The sequence below is a fragment of the Acipenser ruthenus genome, chromosome 1 (assembly GCF_902713425.1).
Source record: "Acipenser ruthenus chromosome 1, fAciRut3.2 maternal haplotype, whole genome shotgun sequence".
Taxonomy (NCBI): Eukaryota; Metazoa; Chordata; class Actinopteri; order Acipenseriformes; family Acipenseridae; genus Acipenser; species Acipenser ruthenus.
The window spans coordinates 106,796,784-106,818,414 of record NC_081189.1 but is presented as its reverse complement, the minus strand read 5'-3'; the positions used below and the strand labels follow the sequence as shown (position 1 = coordinate 106,818,414).

Below are 21,631 nucleotides of genomic sequence, written 5' to 3'. Positions count from 1 at the left end.
TCTACTCTACAGCGGGATGAAGTAACAGAGCTCGGTGGAGGAATACATGGCTGGATGGCTGTTGTAACAACCGCGCTGCAGCTAATCCACAGCACAACCTTTAAAAACAGGGCCGTGCTGTCTAATACAGAGACGGGGGACTCGCAGCTGCAGCCAAACAACAAGTCCCACTTCAGCTGCCAGACGGCTTTTGGGTGAATCACTCGACAGCAGGGATGCAGCAAGGCCTAGCCCTGTGGAGGAAGTGTATTCTCCCAAGAAAGAAATCGACAATCAATCATGGGGTGACTGCACAGGCAGTCGCTTACACATGACAGACAGTAAAAGACAGAGCAGCCTACAATCCCTATAAATGGGCAGGGATATCCCATATATGTTGGTGGTTGTCTTCGAATTGAAAGGGAACTCCCATAGGCTATAATGTAAGAACACCCATTATTTTCACCCAGCCGCTGGTTGGCTAAGCGGAAGTGACACGGCACCGACCATGCGAACGGGGCGACAAATGTTAAAAAAAAACAAAAAACAAAAAAACGCTAACATTTTATGTGTTTTTTTTTCTTCCGGATTTAATGTAAATCGCATATTTTTCCCTAGGTTTAACCAATATTGCAGATTTAGCTAAATACATAAACGTTACAAAGATACTGTTAAACGTTTTGAAATGTGTATTTTTTTTTTGGCATTGTATGAAGAGGAGGCGGGGATGCGGAGGGATTGGCTCTCGCAGTGTAAGGGCAGCTCTGCAGCATGCAATGCCAAATTAAACGCGTTAATGGGCGGGTCTTATTTGCATGTTAGCTTCAGATATATATATATATATATATATATATATATATATATATATATATATATATATATATATATATATATATATATAATTTGTGAAAACCTGTATTTATTTTTTCAAATGTAATTGTTGAACGATAAAGTTTGTCCACTGAATGTATGCTAAGAAAAGGGAGCGGCATATAAAAAGTGTGTGCACCACTGGTCTCGAGTACCAGATCGATTACTGTAGTTTTTTTATATGCTCAGCTGTACAGTACTATGTCGTCATTGTCCTGGCTCCGCAGTATCATGTTGCTCTCTATCCCATTCAGTAATTTTGCGTTGCTCGTTGGCTCTCTCTGCTGTACAGTTCTGCAGTTGCGCCGCAGCACGTCTAACTGTGTTTGTTGATCGTTCAAAAGGAGACCCGCAGTGTTAGCCTTGGGGAAACTTGCATTTCAAAACGGGAGTTTTAACCCATCGTCAGTTCTAAAGGGTAAGTGATTTAATTTGCAAGTATGGGAAATATCGTAAAAATGGTTGAGTGAGATCACGGGGATTTGATTGTGTCACCTAGATCTTTGACTACCGTCATAATAAGCTGTACAGAGTCAATACAACCACGTCGGATAGGCCTCAGTCGCTTTTGTAGTTTAAACCCTCAATTAAATAACATTTTAATTTTAGTCAGGTCGTTTCGGGAATGCCTGCTATAATTTGTAGACACTATACAATTAGGAAATGTGTTTGAACAGTGTACATATTAAAAATACAGCATGAATCTAATGATAAATACCAGTTTCAGTTCAGTGCTAAATTAGCATCTCACATTTAGAGGTTACGTCTGGGTGACGCCAGTGTCTTTTCCAATTTTTAAAACAGTAAATCAAAAATGCAACTCAAATATATCTTGGCGATATGCATACGACTAGTGACCATTTCTTGACCTGCAACTCTTCCATTGTTGTGTGGTCAGTTCTGTGAAATTCCGATGATTGTATGCAGGGCTGGGTCAACTCAAATCTCCGGGCAACATCCGTCTGTGGTTTGTTAATTCTATGTACAATATTTGAAAATGGCGAACCTTATCACTGCAATTTAATTTTGATATAAAACGTAAATTGACTTTTTCTTGGTTTGTCAGTTGGATTAATTTTCTTCTCCGTTATAGAATTATCTATAGCGAGCCATACATTTATTGTCCATACAGTACTATACTTATCTTTATCTTTGAAGTCGCATCTTAGAAAGGTAATAATATTTTGTACAATAATTTTGAAGATAAAGATTATTTAGTTATATTGGTTATTCCCAACTGAAAGACACCTGCTAATAGTATTATTAGAATGTACATCAGTACTAGCTTTCCAGGTTATCTTCTTTTATTTTCAGTTCTTTCAGTGAAATGAGTAAAACATTTATTTTTTTTTTGTCTTTGAAAGCAGTTTGTGACCCTTATGTTTTGCGTCTTTACAAAACATTTTGTTAATTAAGTCTTCCTTTTTATTTCCAGTGGACAGTGGATCTGCAGCCCTGCATTCGAAACAGGAAAAAGAGTATTTCACCATGAACTCAGACATGGATGGTAAGTACTGTACAAAAAGTTTAAAGACTTAACCAAAATGCATTTTCTCCATTTTGTATTTCTTTTGTAGTAGTCACTGTCAACCTGCAAATTCAATAATTTATCCACTTGAAGAGATTTAAAGAACAGTATGAGCAGTGCTTGGATAACATTTCAAGATGTTAAGAAATCACTAATGTGTTGTCTTCCTCCACAAATAGCTAAGTGTGCTAAGTGCTGCTGTGGCTTCCATTAGTTCTTGGTTGTCTTCCATCTTTTACATTCCCTGTGTAGCATTACAATTTTTTTTTTTTTTTTTTTTAAATATACTTATGCCAGTCCTTCATCTAAGCAATCATGCTACTTTAACTATCCATACCCATATATTTTTTAGTTTGGCTTTAATTCAAAAAAGCATTTGTACAATATTGTCATAAGTATAGCCTATCTGATTAGTCAGGGTAAAACATTGTCTACTAATAACATTTCCTACATTGTTTGTTACTGCAGTACTTGTGTACCATTTGAAGTTTTTTTCGTTCATAAAACAAAAGTAGTGCAAACGTTTTAGTATAGCAATCTTGATAAATCCGGCCCAAAGTCTTTCAAAAGGTAAGAAATATTAATGTTTACAGTTAGGCAAAATGCAGTTACTGTACACAGTCTTACAAGTTTGTTTTTGTTTATTTGGAAAATAGTAGTCATGAGTCCATTTACTTTTAACCTCTTAAGGACCAGTACACACTCAACTGGCACTTGGCATTTCTAAAATCAGGCTGTTGGAAGTTCAGAAAAGCTTTTACTCAGTTGTGTACCCTGAAAGTTGGCCCTAAGTGCTTGTCCTTAAAGTTGAATCTGAAGGTCTCAGGTTGACAAGCTTTCCGTTCTTGATGGCTCCTATCTAATGTATGAATGTTTGTGTGTGTGTGTGTGTGTGTGTATGTAGGTGACACTGAAAACCAGGTGGAGCTGGAGGAGAAGACACGGCTCATTAACCAGGTCCTGGAGCTCCAGCACACCCTGGAAGGTCAGACGTCAACACTACTAAATAACACCGACATCATTTCTTTTAAAGCTGTGATTATGATCCCATACTTTTTCTATGTGCTTAATGTCTGGGCTCTATAGATGCCAGGCAGGTTGTGAAATCTGTACTTAGAATTCCATGCATTGTGATAGCTAGTGGAGCCCATTCATACATTTGTAACACTTTTTAGTGTTTTTATATATACAGTCGCCACCGATTAGAACGGGCACGTTTGTGTTAACGTGATTCACCCGCAGTAAGTGATGGGCGGTATAAACACCCACACATGTCCCCCAGTCACCAGTACAGTAATCAAAACAAACAAGCGTGTATGCGGTTAAAAATCTTTATTAAGACACTCATTACACTAATAAAAAATATATATTAAAACCTATGAATGTAATAAAAAGGGCAGCAGTGTGGAGTAGTGGTTAGGGCTGTGGACTTGACCGGAGGGTCGTGGGTTCAATCCCAGGTGGGGGGAAACTGCTGCTGTACCGTTGAACAAGGTACTTTACCTAGATTGCTCCAGTAAAAACCCAACTCTATAAATGGGTAATTGTATGTAAAAATAATGTGATATCTTGTAACAATTGTAAGTCGCCGTGGATAAGGGCATCTGCTAAGAAATAAATAAAAAAAAGTAATGCAAGTACAGAAATGTACAGTACAGGTAGGCTACCTTACTGCACGCTTACGTCATCCGTGTCTGTTTCAAGCAGAGCGTCCTGTTGATGAGGTGACGCACTGTAAAATCCTTCCTCTGACATCCCCTCTGGTGTTGTCAGAGTTTCAGTTTCCATTGTATGTTTGTCAGCACTCTCCTCCTCAGCTACAGAAACCCCAACTTTTTTGAAGCAACGTTGCATTGTTTGCTGCTGACTGACAGCATTCCAAGCATGTTATAAGCAAGCGCACAGCTGATTGGTGGATTATTAAGAGCGATTACTACAGTAATAAACAGTGTGTTTGTTATTTAAATCTATGTGAATGGCAAATAATGAGATCCAAAAGGCTGAGTTTGCCCCGAAATATAAGGCGTGCTAAACACGTTATAAACGATGCCTTTGTTATTGAAATCAGTGAGAATGTCTAACGCTATTTGTCTGATATAAACAGCTGAACGAAATAACCCTGTACAGAGTAAGTGGTGGCAGCTTGTCCAATTGTGATTTAAACTTTGTCTTCCTGATCGTCCTTGTTCCCTTGTGCCTGTGTGTCACTTGTCACTTTGTTACATAATCTAGAGCAGGTGTTCCCTGTTTTGTTGTTATTCCATTTTTTTTTGTATTAATTTTTTTTACCTGAGGCCTTTTGTTCCCCATTAGACACGAGGGCACACTATAGCACTAAAAGTAAAAATGACAAGCTTTTTTTTTTTTTAAACATGAAATCCCAGGAGAAAGGTGTATGCTTCAGTTAATGTGTGCATGATATTGGCTTAAAGGTGTACTGTTATAGTTTGCTTTGTTATATGTGCAGATTTAACATTTGTTTTGCTTTTTAGATCTGTCAGCACGTGTGGATGCGGTGAAGGAAGAAAACCTGAAGCTCAAGTCTGAAAACCAGGTTCTCGGACAGTACATCGAAAACCTCATGTCTGCGTCTAGTGTCTTCCAGACAACTGACACAAAAAGCAAACGAAAGTAAGGGACCGATCCCCTCCTTTTCCCTTAACATCATTGACATTGTTTACATTTTTTTCCTGTCATTAAATGCACATTAAGCTTTATTCAGAGGACCTTTTTTTTTATTATTATAATTTTTTTAGATTGTTTCAGTATTTTAGTGTTTTTTTTTTTAATGCCCTTGTTTAGCACGCACCCTTTAATTACAGGTAAGGAAACCTCAAAGATACACAAGTAGCCCTTTTGCACATTGTGAACACGTTTCTCCCCCAATTTGTGTACATGTTTTTTAGGATAACTTTTTATCTGGAAGTGGCACAGTTTTTACACTTGAATGTTTTTGGGGCAGTTAATGGGATTTCCAAACCGTTAAAATGTACTTCTAACCAGTCCCCTGTAACTATAGAAATGTTTTTTTTAATATGATGACTGTTTAGACGGATTTAAAAAAAAGAAAAAAGACATTTTAAAAAATCAGGCTTGGAGTTTACTGTTCTTCATGAGCTCTTTAATTTGGTATATTAAATTGTGTGTGAAAAAAATGTAACGTAATGAATGTGCTACCAGTGCCACCTATTTGTATTTAAAATCCTGAATGAATTTTGGCTGTTTTGGAAGAATGCGTTCGTAAAGCATTCCAGACCCATTATCAACATTAAGAAGTATTAAAACCAGATTTATATTTTAAGGCCAGTCATTTTCCACTTTAGCTGAAAGCAAATGGGGGTTCCCACTAATTAAGGAATGAAGAATACATTTTGACCTTTGAAGGTTCGGAACACATTACCGAAGGAAGGTTCGAACCTTCGATAGTACTAATTTGCATAATTTACTGGTCACCATAGCTACTAGTTTATATTTGATTGAAAATCCTATTTTACAGGTAAGCCATATACATGGAATAAAACATTCGCATATAGTTTAAAAATGTGTTATATAGAAGAGTAAAAATGTTTTTATAATTTAAGTAAAGATACATGTTTATGTACACGTAATTGATGCTGCTTCTGATATATACAGTACGCTTGCATTGCAGCAGCACCAACTACAGCGGACTGAGGCAAAACAAAGCTTTACCGTCACATTTTACTGCTACTAAAAATAAAAATAATAATAATAGGAACTTACGCTTGTCAAGTGACCCTGGAGGTCGATGATACATCAACAGTCTCATGCGCAGTTTACGTTGAACTTTTTTTTTTTTTTTTTTTTTTGGTCGTCTGGGCATTTAACAGAAAATCCCAAACAGCAGAAGGGTTTCGAGACATTTTCTTTCAATACAGCTTCCGCTCTACAACGCTTTGCTGTCGAGATGGTGAAGAATGAAGAAATTAAAAGTTTGCCTCTGGATAACATGAGCTGGAGGGGTGAGGGGCAGATGGTGCTTAGTTTTTGAAATTAAAATGATCATTGTTGGCGTATATTTTGTATGTTTCAAACATATTCTACCATAGCACTTATCTTACACTGTCTTGTACACTAGATATTCAGTACATATTTTACTGAAGCACTACACCGCTATAGGTACCCCCAGTACTTTGGCATACTACACCCTGCTCCATACATGGCAGCGGTGCCATATAGAGTTGCCACATATAACGATTTGGTAGTGGATTTTAATACGACAACTTTTGTTTAAGTAATATGCAATGTACAAATCAAAAGATCAAATTTTGCATGTGAGTGACATTTAATGTGTGATTTATAGTATTCACACATTGTCAAACGGTTTCTATTAACAGAGAGGGGAACACCCCCCCCCCCAAAAAAATAACCAAACATACAGTGCATGAATGCTGCCTGACGAACCTTCGAACAGAGCCCTACCTTTTTTTTTTTTTTTTTAAATCAGTGGGAAATGAAAGGGGAGAGCTTGTAACCCTAATCTGTCATTGTAAACCAGGGGGACTGTCAGAAATTTTTGCTTTCTGATAAAGTTCAGTGCTACTTAAAAAAAACAAAAAAAAAAACAAAAAAAAAAAAAACTGAATGGAGTGTGGCTTTTCATGGAAAGGAAAATGACAAATACTGAAATGGAAAATCACTGGCTTTATTATTTCTTAATTAAAACAGCATCTTGACAAACAGTACAAAGTATGGGCTGCTATTTATTTGATCTATCCACTTCCACAACAATAGAATTTTGTTAGTATGTTGTCAGGTGCTGGGAAAAGCTGGGTCGTTTTACTGCAGCTGGAAACTTTCAGAACGCTAATAGTGAAATGTTTCCGCAGCTTTAGAAGTATTTAAAAGGGTAATATATATTAGTTGCAAAGTTTGTTTTTTATTTAATAAATGTGCTATGAACATGTAACTTATACCTACACATCCCAAGACATTGTTGCCTTGTGTGTAGATTGTATACATTTTATGTGTTGCCTTTTGGAGTATTGATTAATAAAAACTTTTTTTTTTTTGCTTTTTGCGTGAGTCGGCATGCTGGTGTTCTTTATCGTAAAACATACAGAATTGACTTCTACAGAATAGATACTGCCAAGTTTAAAAAGATGTCTGATCACGCAATTTAATATCAAAGCAAGTCAAAAATAAATGAAGGTTATCATTAAGAATAAACATGTAGCTTACTATAATGAGGATTCTTCTAACAATAATGAAGAAAAGAAAAAAAAGATGATTTTGTATTTATTATAAATGTGTGTGTGTATGTATATATATGTGTCAGCTAAATCTGAAGCTAACATGCAAATAAGACCCGCCCATTAACGCGTTTAATTTGGCATTGCATGCTGCAGAGCTGCTCTTACACTCCGAGAGCCAATCCCTCCGCATCCCCGCCTCCTCTTCATACAATGCCAAAAAAAAAAAAAAATACACAATGTCTTTGTTAACATTTATGTATTAACTAAATCTGCACTATTGGTTAAACCTAGGAAAAAATATGCGATTTACATTAAATCCGGAAGAAAAAAAACATAAAATGTTAGCGCTTTTTTTTTTTTTAAATTAAAAACTGAAACAGAAAAGTAGAACAGTTTGCATAGACAACTAAATAAATTCACATAACAAAATGAAAATAGTTTAAGAATTTATTTATTTTTGTATTTAAAGTGGGGAAAGGTCAGTTTCAGCCTTTAACCAGAGGGTCTGTTTTGAGTGTTATATAGTAGCAACAGAGATCTTCATGATTGCAGTTGTATTAAATGTATTATAAATCTCTGAAACACTCCATTAGTAATACAGTCAACCTTAGATTGCTATTATTTAAACAAACTGTTTCTCGTGTGGGTGACATTAACTCTTTCAACACTGCAGACCTGTATAAAGGATAGAAAAGACTACTCCACTCAAAACTCACTGCAAGTAGTAAAGATAATTTCAGTCAAAAGACTACAGTAGTAAACAAATCTAATATGCTGATATGTAATTTATTTCAAACGTACAGTATGAGACACTGAAATAGTTATTTTTAGTTATCCAAAGGCGGTCTTTCTCTGAAGGTGATCTGTGTTGCCTAGTGTGGCAAGTGACTCTTAATGAGTAAATGTGGACAGAGTAGGACCTCTGGGTTAAAGGAGTGATAAACAATTAGCACAAGAACACTACTATTTACCCCCTTTCATTGGGATGAAAGGGTTATCTCCTTGTTTGGGATATACATGTTTTTTTCAAGTTCAAGGTTACAGATCAAAACATAAACTGTTTGCTGATACCATTAACTTTCTGTGCTGTAGCTCACGTGGCCTGATTGCAGCTGGGTAATTAGACATTGTGACAAAGGAAGTAACATCTGCATTTCCCAAGTATAAAAAACAAGCAAAGAACGGAAAGATCATCAACAGGGGACCATCGATTGGTTACCACTTCTTTAACTACTGGGGTGTTGCTATGAGAAAATAAAATGCTTGTCTTGTGGGTAGGCCTGTGCCTTATGTTTTTAATGGTATCCCAAAGATAAAACCCTTTGAGACAAATAAGTAGATCATGTTTACTGGGTTCCCAATGCATTCTTGCCCCATTCTCAGATCTGTCTGCTTGCTAGGTTCCATTGATCTGTGGTGAATGCTTTTGCCACAGCAGCAGGTGAAATAACTATAAGCACCCTGTGATCTCGTTCATTGGCAAAAACTGTGTTTCTCCCTTTTTAATAATGACTTACCTGCAAGCAGACTGGCTACATAGACATTTCTGTTTGAAGCATGTTACTAAGCTGTACATCTTTTACAATTTCAGGACCACTAAGGGCATCAAGAAAGAAAAATAAGAAGCAGCGGTTGTTTAACTTGTTTAAGGACTGACATCCTGCTCATTATGTATAGTGTATATATATATACATTCAATATATACAGCCACTATCCTGTATTGTAGTTTAGTAACATTTTAAAGTAGTCATGGTAGAAGCAATTAGCATTTACAAATAAGATGCAATATCCTTTTAGAAGAAATTGGAATGTTTTTTTTTTGTTTTTTTGCTTGATTGGAAATAAATCTGGATCTATATTTGTAGTAATCAGATTGACAGAATTGTTGAAAAGTGTGTACAGTATGTACATCACAAAGTTTCAATCCACTTGATAAGGTTGGAAAGTGTTGTTAAAACAGGTACAGTATATATTTAAAAGGAATACTGCATACTTAAGGGAATGTACTTATTAGTGTTGTATTTATTTATTTATTTGTTTTTACTTAAAGTATTATTTATTTTGTTAATTATATTATCTTAAAATGCATATTGAAACACATGTTAACTGGACAGTTGAAAATATTGGCTGTTTATAAAGCTTTAGCTACTGAGTTCAACAATACAGACCTGTATACAAGTCTAGTAAATGTAATCCACTCATTAATGCAGACTTCTGTATTAGTCAGCAGACCAGTATACACATCTAATATACTGAGCATCAAAAGAAACGTAACACTTATGTTTGAGCATCAAAAGAAACATATCACATATATTTGAGCATTAAAAAAATCTTATCACTTATATTTGGATAAAATTCACTAGATGTGATTGAAAAATGACAAACTGTTTTAGAGCAGGTGCAGTGACTTGTTCTGATTAACAACTGACATCACGAAAATGCTGCAAAATGATCTGTCGATCTTGGTCAGGTGTTGTGACTCTTGGTCTCCCAGTTCATGGCTTGTCATTGACAGTATGTGTCTGGTTATATCGTCTCGCCAGGTTTGAAATTGCTGGCTTTGAGCACCCAAGACGGTGAGCCACAGTACACTGCCCTAGTCCAGCCTCCAACATGCTGATTGCACGAAGGCGCTGCTCTCTTGACAGACGTGGCATTTTGCTTTTTTTTCTGTGATTTTCTTTATTGCTTTTATTCAAGCTTGCAATTCAACAACTGAAATCACTCCATATCCAGTGTCTAATCAACTGTCTCACTAATTAGGTGATTAAGTGTACATGTTTCAACATTTTGTCAATGTCCATCATTTATATACCTTATTTTTTTTTCAAAAATAAATGTGTTATAATATTGAAGTTTCTTTTGATGCTCGGTATATATTAATATGTATCGTTATGCCTTTTTTTTTAAACTTATTTTTCAGTGCATGACACAGAAACTATTTAATTAGCTAATTAGTGTTGAAAGACACCTGTTGTATTGATGAGTAAATCAAGTTTCATTGCCAGTCTACATTTTACTCAAAACTTGGTGAACACTGATAGGTATGCAAGTTTACTTAACTTTGTTTAGTGCACGTTTCACCTTTTCTCAAATGTAATGTTTAGTTTCTTTCTTGCCGTTTGAACATTAAAAACATCTCTGTGGATCCAAACACTCCAGTTTTCTTTTCTAAACTTTGCAGTAAACTGCAGTTTTTTCATCAGAAGTGATTTCCTGGTGCACTAAAAAAGGTCCCCTAAGAAACGCTTTTTCTTCTCAGAGCAGAGCACGTTCTGTCCAGACCGGAGTGACGCATGGAGCTCTGCAAGAACCCATCTAGTTTGATAAGCACTGGTATATCACTATTGTAGAATAATTTGTTAAACTTTTATTTTAAATAATCATTTCTTCAATATATATTGTGTAACTTTAAGGTCATTATTATGTACTTTATTAGCTAGACGTGGATTTTATTCTTATTTTATTAGTTTGTAGTGTTTTTTGTTCCTGACATACAAGCTAAAGAGTTTCAGGTTATTTGTAAACTACATTTAAACTACACGATTTATCATAATGGTTTATTGTGTGGTTTACTTTTAAAATAAATGACTATGTGTGGCTTACAAATTGCCCTTCCTGTTGGGCATATCTTTATGTATAATAACTGTTCTGAATGTAACAGGCAGATATCACATTTTTAATATTGTATGGTACATTACTGCAAAACCATAGGTACAATAGTAAAAAAAAAATTGAAGAATAAAATGAATGCTTCTTGCACGGATTTCTGGTTGTTTTGAATCCCTAGCAGCAATTGCTAGAGATAACGTTGAAGTTAGGTTACTAGTTTATCTTATTTTTTTAAGTCTATGGTGAGGGTTAATACATCCAAGTTAATTTGTGTTGGCCCTGCTCAGTCCTCCAAGCTTCTGAGGCTCAAATGCATTTAATTTGCAAGAGCAGGGTGATGTACTATTGTTTTAATGTTCAGACTGTATCCAAAGAGCAGTGCAACGTGGAGTTAGGGTTAGAGTTTGTTAAACTATCATACCTATAAATATTCCTTTTAAGCAGATGCGAGACAGGGCAACATGAATTTGTAAGTTTCGGGAATATAGAAATGCACATTCATTTGTATAGTCCATAGGTTAAGCTTGTGTGAATAGTGACCTATTACTGCTAAAATATAGCATTTACAAACAAGTTGGAAGATATACGTTATTCCCATTATAAAATGTGTCTTACTTATTTAATTAATGAAATGGCCATTGCAAATCAGAGAATCTCAGTTTCTATAATCAGTTTTTAAAGTAACTGCTTCATTTAGAACTGTGCTTCATGCAAATACAATAGAGTTCATGGATACAATACAGTATGGTACCCCACAAATAAAGTCAGTACACAATCAAGTTGACACTTTGTATTAAGTATTTATTTCCAAGAGCAATATACAATTTGCAAACATTTGTAAACAGAGATATTGCCCCAACCTGGCGATAAACATTAAAACTATAACACCTGGAAAAAACATATGCCATTTTGTAATTGCAGTATGTGGCTGATAAGTTTTCCGGGTCGCCATTGTCTGTAAACTTTTCCCAAATTAATTCAAATATACAGAAATAATTGATTGCTCCTGCATCTGTTTGAACTTTGGATCACACAAAGCAAAACAGCTGTAACTACTATGCAAAAAATGTGTGAAAAAAAAAAGCATCATTCCTCTTGGAAAAATAAAAACAAACAAACAAAAGGAAACCCTTAGTGGAATCAAGACAGTACATTACAGACTTTCAGTGCATTTTTGCTCTTGTATAGAACAGACATAAATTAAAACCTAAAAATACTGGACCACTAATATATTCACTTTCTTTACATTTAGTTTGCTAACTTTCAATAAACTCACTGGCTTAATAGCTGCAAATAATGTCATTTTTTCCTATGTACATTTCTGTATAAAACTGCACTATTTTAAATTGTACACATCACATGTTAATATTGTTATCATGTAGCTGTAAAATACACCTCATTGGATGTCAGGAGACATTTGTTTTTATTGGTATTATTGTAATAAACATTCCAGTGTTATCTTCAGAGAAATGTGTCTTTAAAGGGAAGACTGAAGGAGTGTGTTTAGAGGCTTGGGTCTGCAGTCAGGGGTGGGGGGCGGTGGTGTGAACATGAGTGGTTTAGGAGAGAATCTAGTTAGTCACCATTGCCTCCAGCTTGACAGCCTGCATGTTGGGCATGCCAGTGTGTGCATGCACTGCTTGTTAAAAGAAACTGAATGACAAACACTAGCTGTGGAAGATGAGGTTTATTCCTTCCTTACTCGTCTTTTACGGACTGGTTGTTTTGGTCCATCTCCTGTACCTTCATCAGCATCTTTCATCTGAGAATACAAAAATAAAAGAAAACTGTATTTGTAATGCGTAATAAGGGGGGTGTGTGTGTTAAACCTCTGCCCAACTATTTTATGTGATGACAAATTTTAGTCCTAGCATGTGAGAATTCTTTTTTCTTCTGCATCACAGAGCTGCAAACTGGTAAAACTTTGTTTACTCCTTTCTACTCCACACCATGTTTCTCTTCAGAAAACTCTCTGAAAAACATCTGACAGTTATGGGCGACTTCAAAACCGAGCATTAATAATGGGTTTCATGTCTGTGTACCCCAGGCTCACAATGCGGAAAACAAAACCAAATTGAGCTCTACAAACCTTGTAAGTGCATGACCCACAGTTTTAATTCATCATTACCTGTCCCATAGAAAGTAAAAAAGGAAATACCGGGCCACGTTTGTTTCATGAAAAGGTATTTTTGTTTTATGCTGAATAGGGGGAAAAAAAAAAACAAAAACTGATGTTATCTATGTGGGAAAATCACTAGAACATGATTATATCTATCCATATCTATCGACTTGTTTTGCCTGGCGGAGCGAGTGCTGTGTGGCGTGGGTAGTGTGCATGAGCACTGCTGGCAAGTTTGTCGGTCTTTTCCTCTTTTTTGTCTTTATACTGTTTTGCATTTATTGTTTAAAGTGTACTGTTGAACAGTTCTACTGTGCTGAGCTGACGCTCTGTCAGCGACAGCAGGCAGGATGGCCAGCACAGGAGGGAGGCCGCCTCCAAACTTCTTTTGAAAGGTTAACCCGCCAACACAGAGTTTCCGCCAAGGGTTTTATCCCTTTGGAGAAAGGGATGTGTGCTCACTATTGGGGAGGTAGTCGGCTGTGACAACATAAAATCAGCTTCTCGCATGAGCGGGTCGATTGTAGTTTTTTTAGGTACAGTTGAGCTGGTATCTATGGTTGTAGAAAAGGGGATTGTTGTGAATAACACTTTTCTCCCAGTAATTCCTTTAGCTGTCCCCACTAGGAAAATCACCCTCTCTAATGTTCCCCCTTTCTTGAAAAATTAGGTGATAGAGAGGGAGCTGGCTAGATTATTATTATTATTATTTATTTCTTAGCAAACGCCCTTATCCAGGGCGACTTACAATTGTTACAAGATATCATATTATACAGATATCACATTATTTTTTTACATACAATTACCCATTTATACAGTTGGGTTTTTACTGGAGCAATCTAGGTAAAGTACCTTGCTCAAGGGTACAGCAGCAGTGTCCCCCACCTGGGATTGAACCCACGACCCTCCAGTCAAGAGTCCAGAGCCCTAACCACTACTCCACACTGCAGCCAGTCATGCCTGTATTTGCCTCTCTGTGTAATCTTGACAACATGAAGAGTTTAGGGTGCTGTACATGAGGGTAAAACTTGTAGGGAATATAATGAAAAAATATGGAAAAATGGTAACAGTAAATGGCAATAAATGGAAAAAATACAGCTCATGTCCGGGCTGAAGAGAATCCCTTTAGGCTGCAAGTCACCACATCTGAAACATGTCATTTCATTCAGAAGGCAGTTTATGATTTTAAAAAACATCGATGAAGATCTTAACATTACGCTTAAGTTTAAGGTGGATGGCAGTGCTTATGCCATTTATGCAACCTCCGACTCAAAGTGTTTCAGATGTGGGACTGAAGGTCACATTGTGAAAAACTGTCCCGAGAAAGAGAGTAGGGAGCGGGATGGGAGTAAGGGAGATGAGACTGCTGATAAGCAGAAGCCAGGATCGGCCAGTGCTGGGCTCGCTGGCAGATCAGTACCTGCGGGCAGCAGGGAGGGAGATCAGGCTAGTGACGGTGGGGCAGCTGAGCTCCAGGAGGCAGGCAGTGACACTGTGTTGGGGGGCGGAAAGCCAAACCAAAATAGCGAAGATACAGCAAAAGCAAAACAAATAATTCTGAGAGTGGTGCAGGCGTGGGGGAAGCAAAGATTGGTATAAACAATAAAACTACTGACAATGAGAGTGCAGACAGTCTCGGAACGGAGGGAGAGGGAGCAAATAGAAAGAGACGATGGCTGTATGGGGAGATGTGCAGATACAGGTAGAAGGGTCACGGAGGACAGTGCGGTTTTTAGATTGCCGGGGGAAAAAAAGGGCTAATAAAACAGAGGACAATGCTGTCACTAAAATACGCAGCGTTTCTTCTGACGGCAGTAGTGTCAATATGGAGCCTGAGAGCTCTGTGGAGCCATGCAGTGCGCAGGCTGTCAATTTTCACACGCGCAGTTAATTTTATACGCGCTGTTTAAAAGTATTTTTTTTCACAGTCAAACGGGTTTAAATGGCCCTGCATATCAACAAAGCACTCACTAGGCATCTCCAGCCCCGCCGCACCCTTTTGTTTGCTGTAGCGTTCACCTATGTAAGAAATAAATAATAATAATAATAATAATAATAATAATAATAATAATAATAATAATAGTCGTACATACCGATCGATCATCTCCGGATCACTCGTTTTATCACCAAACTCCTCAATAATGCGATCCAAGTCATTATTTTATTACTATAACATCTGAAAAAAGCTCTGCAAATGTCCATGATAGTCTGTGTGCTGACGCACTCAGCCAGCTTATTTACTATGACCGCCCCGTTATCTGATACCTGATACCATGTATGACTATTCATGAGATGCGCCTTTTTTTTTTTTTTTTTTTTTTCGACTTGTCTCGGCTCCTGTCGCTCCCACTCGGCAATTGAATGGTTTTCTCGGCTTTTTCCGGAGAAAAAACGATTAAACACCAGTTTATTGCGTTGCTATAATGATGTCGGACCCAGTCCGACAAAGGACCTGTGAGGAATAATTGCAATGTCGGACCCAGTCCGACAATGGACCGCAAAGGGTTAAAGATTTCCTGGAGCAAACGAAAGGGCGAAGATTTCCCCCCCCCCCCCCCCCCGATATTGACTTGTTTCTGAGCTGAGGTTTAAAACAAAACGTTTCTGCTCAGGAAACGTTTAATACTCAGGAACTAGTGCGCCTGAAATACATATCGAGCAATAACTGTGGCAATGTTAAACACAGTCAGTCCTGATGGCCAGTACACTCCTAATTCTCTTTCACTTTACTGTCTGCTTGTTTTTCTTTTCTGAATATCAGTGTGTTTCCTTTTCAAACTCTGCAATTACTAGCTTTAATATCGGGTGCCTTAATATTAATGGCTGTAGAAATGCTATTAAAAGAGCCACATTGTTTGAATTTATCTCGCATAAAAGTCTGAATGTTTCTGCAGGAGACTCACATAGATGGGGGAAATCAGGTTGATTGGGAAAAGGATTGGAAAGGAGATGTTTTTTTCAGTAATGGAACCAATGTGAGTGCTGGGGTTGGCATTTTGTTTTCTGAGGGGTTTAAACCGAGTTCTGTAATTGTCTGTGACATCATACAAGGACGCCTACTCAGAGTCCAGACGGTTATTGAAGGTAGAGTGTCTGTTTTTATTAATGTCTATGTACCTACTGACGGCAGGGAGAGAATAAGCTTCCTCCAGAGGCTTGAAGACATTTTGGCAGAATGTAAAACGGAAAAAGGTGTTAGTTTTAGATGGGGATTTTAATTGCACAGCTAACAGCAGATTAGATCGGAATCACATTGAGCCACATCCCCAGTCTGCCAGAGAACTGGTTAGGATTGAAAACTATATTGAACTAGTTGATGTGTGGAGAAACCTTAATGCAAAGGATAGGCAATATACTTGTGTTTCGATGGCCAGACTGGATTGGTTTTATACTGTTAAACAATTTAAATATTTTTAAATCTTGTTTTAATCAGCCCCACACGCCTGTCAGATCACAGTTTAGTTTCTGTTAGTGTGTTGCTCCCCTCTCTGAGACTACAAAGTGCATACTGGCATTTTAATACTGCTTTAATTAATAATTAGCATTTTAGGAAAGTTTTTATTTTTTTTTGGGAGATGGAGATGTAAAAAAAGAGACTTCTCCTCATTGCGGCAATGGTGGGATGTAGGGAAGGCGCAGACTCAATCTTTTTGTCAGCAATATACTAGAAACATCACAAAGAGCTTAAATAAAACCATGACAGAGTTGAAGGTGGACATCCTACAGCTCCACAGAGCTCTGGAGTCCAGCCCAAACGAAAGGCTGATTGAGGGCCTAAAATGTAATAGCGGATCTGCTGGACGTAAAGGTGCAGGGGGTGCTGGTGAGATCACATTTCCAGACCTTGGTGGAGATGGATGCACCCACTCACTATTTCTTTGGGCTGGAGAGAAATTGTGCACAGAGCGAAGTTATTCATTGCCTGAGGACAGCGGCTGGTCAGGAGCTCAGGGGCCATGCAGAGATCTGGGAGCTGGCTGTGGGTTTTTATAAAGACCTGATTACACAAAGGCGGTGGAGGAAACGGGGGAATCACAGCGTTTCTTGCAGGGCCTCCCTCAGCTGCCTGAAAAGGAAGCCAAGGGGCTGGAAAGCCCTCTGAGACTGACTGAACTCTCTGATGACCTCCAGGGTCTGAACAACGAAAAGACACCTAGACTTGATGGCCTCCCAGTGGAGTTTTATAAAAAGTTCTGGTCTCTGCTGGGAGAAGACCTGTTGGGGTTTTCAGGGAGTGTGCAGGAGAAAGTTCTGCCTCAGAGCTGCAGAAGAGCTGTTATCACTCTCCTCCCTAAAAAAGGAGATTTGTGCAATATTAAAAACTGGAGACCTGTATCGTTGCTCTGTGCGGACTATAAAATCCTTTCCAGAGCCCTCGCAAACTGCCTCAGGACGTGATAGGGCGGGTGGTGCATGGAGACCAAACGTATTGTGTTCCAGACAGATCAATTTTTGATAATATATTTTTAGTGCGAGACATACTGGCAGCCTCCAAGCTTTTTGGTTTCAATGCAGGTGTAGTGTCGTTAGATCAGGAAAAGGCCTTCAACCAGGTAGATCACCTCTACCTGTGGAGGGCACTAAAAGCTTTTGGGTTTGGGACCGCATTCTTAGAAGGTTCAGCTGCTCTATGGTGACGTTTCCGGTCTGTTGAAAATCAATGGTGGCTTAAGTGCCCCTTTCGCCGTTCAGAGAGGTATTAAGCAGGGGTGTTCCATGTCTGGTATGCTCTAAGCTATAGCCACAGAGCCTCTTATAAATGAGCTGAGGAGGGTATTGACTGGACTGTCCATTCCTCAGTGTCCTGGTAAACCAGTGAAGATAACAGCCTATGCAGATGACATTGCTGTATTTATTACTAACCAAACTGATACTGACAGTGTAGGCACTGTTTGAGAAGCTGTCATCTGCTAAAGTAAACTGGGCTAAAAGTAGTGCGGTGCTCCTGGGTGACTGGAAGGGTTGTCGTCCTCCTGTTTTACCTGTTGAACTGCAGTGGAGCAGGGGTGGGCTCCTTTATCTGGGTGATGATAGCACAGTGCAGAGGAATTGGGAGGGGGTGGTGGAGAAAGTGAAAGGTGGAGAAAGTGAAAGGCAGGTTGCAGCGGTGGAAATGGCTACTTCTGCAGATGTCTTATAGAGGTAGAGTACTCATTGTTAATAACTTGGTGGCCTCTAGCCTGTGGCACAGATTTGTCTGCTTGGAGCCCCCAGTCATTAGTGAAACAGGTTCAGGCTGTGATGCTGGATTTTTTCTGGGATGGAGTGCACTGGATCAGACAGTGTACTGTACCTGCTGCTGGCGAGGGGGGCAGGGACTCATAGACCTTTCTAGCATGACGGAGGCTTTTAGGTTACAGGCCCTGCAGAGGCTGCTGTACTGCGCTGAGCACCTCCCGTGGAGGCAGCTTGCCTGTGCCTTCCTGCAGCAGGCAGGGAGGCTGGGTCTGGACAGGGGTCTTTTTTTGATGGAAATGAGTAAACTGGACTGCCCGACTGCCAGACTACATAAGAGCCTGCTGAGGGCATGGCAGTGGGTGCGTATTGAGCAGAGGGACACTGGAAACATTAGCCTTGATTTGGCTTCTAGAAGAGCCGTTAGTATACAATACTTTCTTGACATGTGATATTGTTTAGTTTGGCAATACTAAGGCAGGTGTTGTAAAGCTTAAAGCCCTTTTAGATTTTAACACTTACAGCTGGGTGACTCCTCAGTGGTTAGCGTCTGCTCTAGGGATGCGGTCTGTCCGCACTGCTGATCGTTTCCTTACCCAGGTGCATGCTGCTCTGCCCAGTGAAGGGCTGGAGCTCTTGAGACAGCTTTTCAGGGCCCTGCACACTGATTCCCCCTTTCCATCACTGTCAGTGTCCCCAGCGATCAGTCAGGCTTCTGATGAGCAGGGTCATTTACTGACTGTAGAGGGTCTGAGAGACCTCCCTCTGTGCAGAGTAGAGGGGAAACAGTTGTATAGGGTGTGTGTAAAGGGCCGTTACTAGCAGCAGCTCAGGGCACTACCAGACACATACTGGAGAGAGGCGCTGGGGGCGGCGGAACAGATAGTGTCAGCTTGGAAAACCCTGTAAAAGCCACCACTGCCAAAAAGATCGGGGGATCTGCAGTGGAGGATCTTACACACCATCACTGCCGTTAACTCCTTTGTGAGCATCATAAACCCGGAGCTGAAAGACTCCTGTCCCTTTTGCTCACAGAGGGAGACTGTTTACAATTGTTTTGTGTTCTGCACCAGATTAAAACCTTTGTTTGCTGCTCTGAAGGAATTGCTTGTTGGATTGGGTTTTGTGTTCTCTGAGGTGTTTTTTATTTTTGGTTTTAAGTATTGCAAAAAGAGAAAGTACTCAATCCAGCTGGTGAATTGTATTATTGGACAGGCCAAACTAGCAATTTTAAAAGAGCAGATAAAACAAAATCAATGACGTTTTAAATTCTGATCCTTTTGTCATTATTAGAATGCTTGTTTTAACACGGGTTAGAATGGATTTTAATTTCTATAAAGCAATGCGTAATATAGAAATGTTTGAAGAAACCTGGTGTGTAAACAATGTATTGTGTGCTGTTAAGGATGGTGAACTGGAGGAGTACTACAGTGTCGACAGTATTTTATGTAATTTTTTGTTCACTTTGGGTGGATCTGAATTATGATTTCACGACAATATCTGTTTTTTAAATCCTGATTTTGTGTATTCTATTTAATTGTTAAATAAAGTTTTTCAAAAAGTATATAATACATGGGTGAAGGCTACAGTGATAATACCACAGTAGTGACGTCAAAAAGTGGTAATTCCTCTAGAGAAAAATATACTTGAACTTTGACCCATTTGACTCCGAGACCATCACATTCAATTCAAACACAAAATGTCTTGTTTTCAATCACTCAACACTCACAGTACAGAAACGTTCATTAATGAACAACAAAATGAGAATACGTTAAAAAAAGATGTAAAGCTGGTACATTCGTATCTCAGCACTGAAAAACACTATTTAAAAAATAAAAGTAAAACCCAAACTGTACTGCTGAACCTCGTCTTCTTTAATATTAGCATCACAGGGGTATCCATGTATTATAAAAAATAATAGATGGGCCTCTTCAGTGGGTTACAGGAAAATAAATTCCATCTCAGGTTTCTGTGACAGTTTATACATTACTCGACCTTCGGTCTCGTAATTTATGACGTCGCAGAAACCCTGGATGAAATTATTTTCCTGTAACTCACTGAAGCCCCTCTATTATTCTTATATCTATATATATATATATATATTATACATCTATCTCATCTCCCCTGCAACTCTCAGCACTCCATTCTGAAAGTAAACAGGAGCTGTGCATGGTGGCCTATACGGTATATAAGAGAAACAACACTGACCTCGTCTTCCGACACAGACTCAGTTTTGTTGCCGCCTTCGTCCTCCTCTTCCTCATGGCTGCCTCCTCCCGCAGCCCCGTTTTCCTCATCACTCTTCTTCTCCTCCTCCTCTTCTTCCTCCTCCTCCTCCTCCTCCTCATCTTCTTCTTCTTCTTCAACGATCACAACGGGACGTTTATATCAATTAATTTCTTTCAGGATTGAATACTGACAATATCTAATCCAGTACCAATGCACAGGATAGAATACTGACAATATCTAATCCAGTACCAACGCACAGCATTCATTTTGCCAGATTAAAAAAAGCAATGTGCCAAACTACCTTTACATATGAAAGGGTATTGCAGGCACTATCCTGTTTCAAATTTGCAGACTTGCATTTACAATAAATGATCTGTTACAGAGTACTCTTGGAATTAATGTTATTCTTGATTAGAAGTTGGGGTCATGATGAGCGACTTTTCAAACCTTAGAGAAGAAGCAGCATCTGTACTGCATAATGGCAACACATTCCCATAGCAGGTAATGTTTCCCTCATACGTAACACACCAATGACTTTCTGGCTGGAATGCCAGCTGCTCACATAAAACCAAGTAAAATCTAATACTAGTCTTCTTGTCCAGCCGGGAAATAGGGCGTGGCTATTTTTTCTCTTTCTTCCTAAAGGATTGTTGCATTTTGTTCTTAGATTAAAATTGCAATAACAATAACAACAACAACAATACTAATACTCAGTGTTTTAAATGTGGAGACTCACCTTTAGCTGAAGCTGACTGTTCCTCATTAACTTTTCTCTCCAGTCTTGATTTCCCTTCCTGCTCCTGCTCTTCTTCGCCCTCCTCCTCTTCCTCCTCTGCCTCCTTCACATCTTTCTGCCAGGCATCCGTCTTCTTGTGGGTGGCGGCGAATTCATCTGTCTTCTGCAGA

The 21,631-nt window shown here is 38.6% G+C and overlaps 2 protein-coding genes across 8 annotated transcripts in view; one reads left to right on the top strand and one right to left on the bottom strand.

The window, feature by feature from the left end:
- The first annotated feature begins 974 nt into the window (after positions 1-974).
- On the top strand, positions 975-10,738 carry LOC117420847 (short coiled-coil protein B-like). Of its 4 annotated transcripts, none has more exons than XM_059033573.1 (5): positions 975-1,267; positions 2,285-2,356; positions 3,282-3,362; positions 4,870-5,008; positions 10,134-10,738. In XM_059033573.1, the coding sequence occupies exons 2-5, from the start codon at positions 2,338-2,340 to the stop codon at positions 10,168-10,170; spliced, it is 276 nt and encodes a 91-aa protein (XP_058889556.1). In that variant the 5' UTR covers positions 975-1,267; positions 2,285-2,337; the 3' UTR covers positions 10,171-10,738. The 4 variants fall into 4 exon arrangements, with proteins under 4 accessions (XP_058889556.1, XP_058889536.1, XP_058889542.1 ...); XM_059033553.1 differs by lacking the exon at positions 975-1,267 and adding an exon at positions 1,570-1,816; XM_059033559.1 differs by lacking the exon at positions 975-1,267 and adding an exon at positions 1,584-1,816 and having other exon boundaries at positions 9,182-10,738.
- A 1,244-nt stretch (positions 10,739-11,982) lies between these two features.
- LOC117421171 (calnexin-like) overlaps positions 11,983-21,631 on the bottom strand; it is a 40,676-nt gene continuing 31,027 nt past the window's right edge. For 3 of the 4 annotated variants that reach the window (XM_059033537.1, XM_059033526.1, XM_059033530.1), the window contains exons 13-15: positions 21,462-21,624; positions 20,705-20,856; positions 11,983-12,964 (exon numbers count right to left, since the gene is read on the bottom strand). In XM_059033537.1, the coding sequence (XP_058889520.1) occupies positions 12,890-12,964; positions 20,705-20,856; positions 21,462-21,624 (390 nt within the window). In that variant the 3' untranslated portion in view covers positions 11,983-12,889. The remainder of the gene's footprint in view (positions 12,965-20,704; positions 20,857-21,461; positions 21,625-21,631) is intronic. The other variant, XM_059033546.1, reaches the window with a different exon arrangement.

What these genes read in the sequence shown, in the direction of transcription:
- LOC117420847 (XM_059033553.1), top strand. Translation starts at nt 1,771, where the DNA reads ATGCAGGGCTGGGTCAACTCAAATCTCCGGGCAACATCCGTCTGTG. An exon ending in CCGGGCAACATCCGTCTGTG is followed by an intron (nt 1,817 to 2,284) that starts GTTTGTTAATTC and finishes TTTTATTTCCAG; the next exon opens with TGGACAGTGGATCTGCAGCC. An exon ending in CATGAACTCAGACATGGATG is followed by an intron (nt 2,357 to 3,281) that starts GTAAGTACTGTA and finishes GTGTGTATGTAG; the next exon opens with GTGACACTGAAAACCAGGTG.